The following is a 2991-nucleotide window of genomic DNA, read 5'->3' as shown; positions in this document are numbered from 1 at the left end:
TGCTGAAGTTCTGGGTCTTATTTGTGGTTTTCACTGGGCTTCAGGGCTTATCTGTTTGCTTTTGCTGGGTTGTTAAAGTTAACAAAGTCTTTCTGGTAGCAAGCCCTAGAGGAGTGATCTTGTTGATCTGCCCCAGAGGTGGTGTCTTGCTGCTGGGTTGCTCCGTTAGCAGGGTATCTCTGTTAATAGGCCCTGGAGGAGTAATTTAGTTTCCAATCTGCCCAAGTGTGTGGAGGTGGGGAGAGGTCCTGCTTCTGGGTTGCTATGGTAACCAGTCACTCTGCTAGCAGGCACTGGAAGGGTAATTTTGTTGTGATTTCCTGAGTCCCTGCTGCTGGTTTGCCCTGGAAACAGTCTCTCTGCTGGGAGGCCACAGTGGTGAGAACTAGCTATTGACTAGTCTTGGGCAGGGCTTCACTACTGGTCAGAAATGGGGTCAAAGCCTCCCTGGTGGTCCCTGCTCACTGTGGGATGTGTGGGGAGGATCCCTACTATGTTGCCCAGACTGTTCACCTGCCCAGGGAGCTGCTGGTTTGAAGGTGAGTGGAGCCTCTCTGGTTGAATGCCCCAGGCTCAGAGCTTTGCTTCAGGACCCCTCCTGTGAGTCCAGAAGCAGCAGCAGCTGCTGTACCTCACTTCCCTCCCACCCAGGTAAGAGAGACCTTTCCTGCTGGACTGGTAGGCTGTTTCCCTGCTTCTGGGACACTTTAGAGGTAATTTTATGTCAGTTGGGAGGGGAAATTTGGGAGAGCTTCGGAAGGTTGTTTCCTCACCTGGCCATCTTGGCACAGGAAGTTCTATTTAGAATATTTAAGTACCACTAAGAAATTTGGTGAAGAGGTATTAAAGTTTGGGGAAGGGCTGACATAAATTTATTCTAAAATAAAATATCCAGTGATTATTGGAAAGATCTCACAGTCTGTTTTGTTTCTCAATCTCTCTCTCCCTCCCTACACCTACCTCTAGGGGCTCCTTCATTTCAAGCAGAAAAGAATGAAACATGGAGAAAGGCAATGAAACATCAACAACAGATTTCATTCTTCTGGGACTCTTCCCTGAGTTCAAATATTCTGGCCTCCTTGTTTCCATTATTGTGTCTGTCTACCTCATTGCTTTCACTGGAAACTCTATCTTGATTCTCCTGATCTGGGTAGATTCCCGACTCCATACACCTATGTACTTCCTGCTCAGCCAGCTCTCCATCATTGATGTGGCCTACATTTCAAGCTCTGTTCCCAAGATGGCTATCAATTATTACCTAGGGAAACAAAATATTTCTCGAATTGGCTGTGGAACCCAGATGTTTTTTTGTTTGACTCTGGGGGGTTCTGAATGCATTCTTCTGACTTTCATGTCCTATGATCGCTATGTGGCTATCTGTAAACCCCTGCATTACCCTATTATTATGGGTCCCAGGATATGTTTGCATATGACATTGGCATCCTGGGTTGGGGGTGCTTTAAATGCTGTAATTCAAACAATCTATACTATGCATTTCCCTGTCTGTGGCTCTAGGGAGATTCACCATTTTTTCTGTGAGATGCCTGCTATCTTAAAGCTCTCCTGTGAGGATACCTCAGATTATGAAATGGGAGTATTTGTGGTGAGCATTGTGTTTATCATCCTTCCTCTAAGTCTCATTGTGACCTCTTACACTCTCATCTTCCTCACTATCCTCAACATGAACTCACCTGAGGGGAGAAATAAAGCCCTAGCCACTTGTTCTTCCCACTTGACTGTGGTAAGTCTCTACTTGGGGCCAGGTATTGTAGTCTATATGACACCTGGGTCTTCCCATACCCCAGAGTTAAACCAGGGTCTCTCTATATTCTATACTATACTCACACCCATGCTGAATCCACTCATCTACAGTCTGAGGAACAAGGATGTTTTAGAGGCACTAAGGAAGACTATGAGAAAGAATCTCATTTCAAAGTAAAATAGGATGACTTGACAATGCATATAGCAATACTATTTGGGACATAAGAGAACTTACAGATCACATTGAGCTCTGTGTAAATTCATTTAACCTCATTTAATCCATCTAACCATATTTTTTCTCTGAAGGCAATTTAAAAAATTTAACTAGGAACTGATTTTACATATACCTTTTGAAGATAAACCTCTATACTTTTATAGGTATTGTAACAATTGGAATAACGCCACCTGCTGGATACTTACTGTAGAAGAGTTCTGCCCATGAAGCGAAGGTCTTTGAGGGCAAGACCAGGAGTCTTTTCTTTGGCATCAGGAAGTGATGCGGACTAGTGGGAGGAGGAAGGAAGAGACTGGCGCTCACTCTCGCGCTCTTTCCTTTGGACTCTGGTGGAGAGCAGAGCTAGAAATGTGCTCTCCCTTTAATAGATAGGAATCTAGGCCTTTTCTTCTCTCTTTACCAAATTCTTATTCTCCTTAATAAATGCTTAAAAGTCTAACTCTTGCTAAAGCTTATAATTTATTGGCGACCACTCATTAGATATTTTAGACAGTTTAGCTAGAATTTTAGCCCTTAACAGAAGGCGACCACGAAGAGGAAAGCTGAACCTCACTTCTGATCTTCCGGTTGGGTAAGAAATTTCCCCTCTCCCTTTAACTGTTAAGTACTGGCATACTGGCTGTGTTTTCCCTTTAAATTTTTTCAAATGGACCTTTTAAACTCCCTAATTACCCTATTTTTGATTTTAGTCTGTTTAACCAGACAAATGGGAGATAAGATCATGTTAATGCTTTGTTTTTGTGGATTTTCTATTTTTCTTTTTATTTTTGTTAGAAGAGCCAGCAACGTACTCACACAAGGAAATATCTCCCCCTCTCCCAACCATGCTTTTTCAGAGAAACCTGAAGAGATTCCTGCAGCTTTTCTCAGTTCTAACACTAATTGTTGCTCTAATTTTGCATGCCTGGAGGCAAAGACCCACCCTCTAAAAGCTTTTAATCCCCAAGCACCTGGAGGCCAAGTGGGGGAAGAGGAATCCAGGCCTGAGTTCAAAA

General features: G+C 43.4%; 1 protein-coding gene across 1 annotated transcript; it reads left to right on the top strand.

The window, feature by feature from the left end:
• Positions 1–1000: 1000 nt before the first annotated feature.
• LOC122754880 (olfactory receptor 2T4-like) lies at positions 1001–1939 on the top strand. Its single transcript, XM_044003318.1, has one exon. The coding sequence runs from the start codon at positions 1001–1003 to the stop codon at positions 1937–1939; it is 939 nt and encodes a 312-aa protein (XP_043859253.1).
• Positions 1940–2991: the final 1052 nt, after the last annotated feature.

This window comes from Dromiciops gliroides, chromosome 4, assembly GCF_019393635.1.
Source record: "Dromiciops gliroides isolate mDroGli1 chromosome 4, mDroGli1.pri, whole genome shotgun sequence".
Taxonomy (NCBI): Eukaryota; Metazoa; Chordata; class Mammalia; order Microbiotheria; family Microbiotheriidae; genus Dromiciops; species Dromiciops gliroides.
This window is presented reverse-complemented; position numbering and strand designations above follow the sequence as displayed.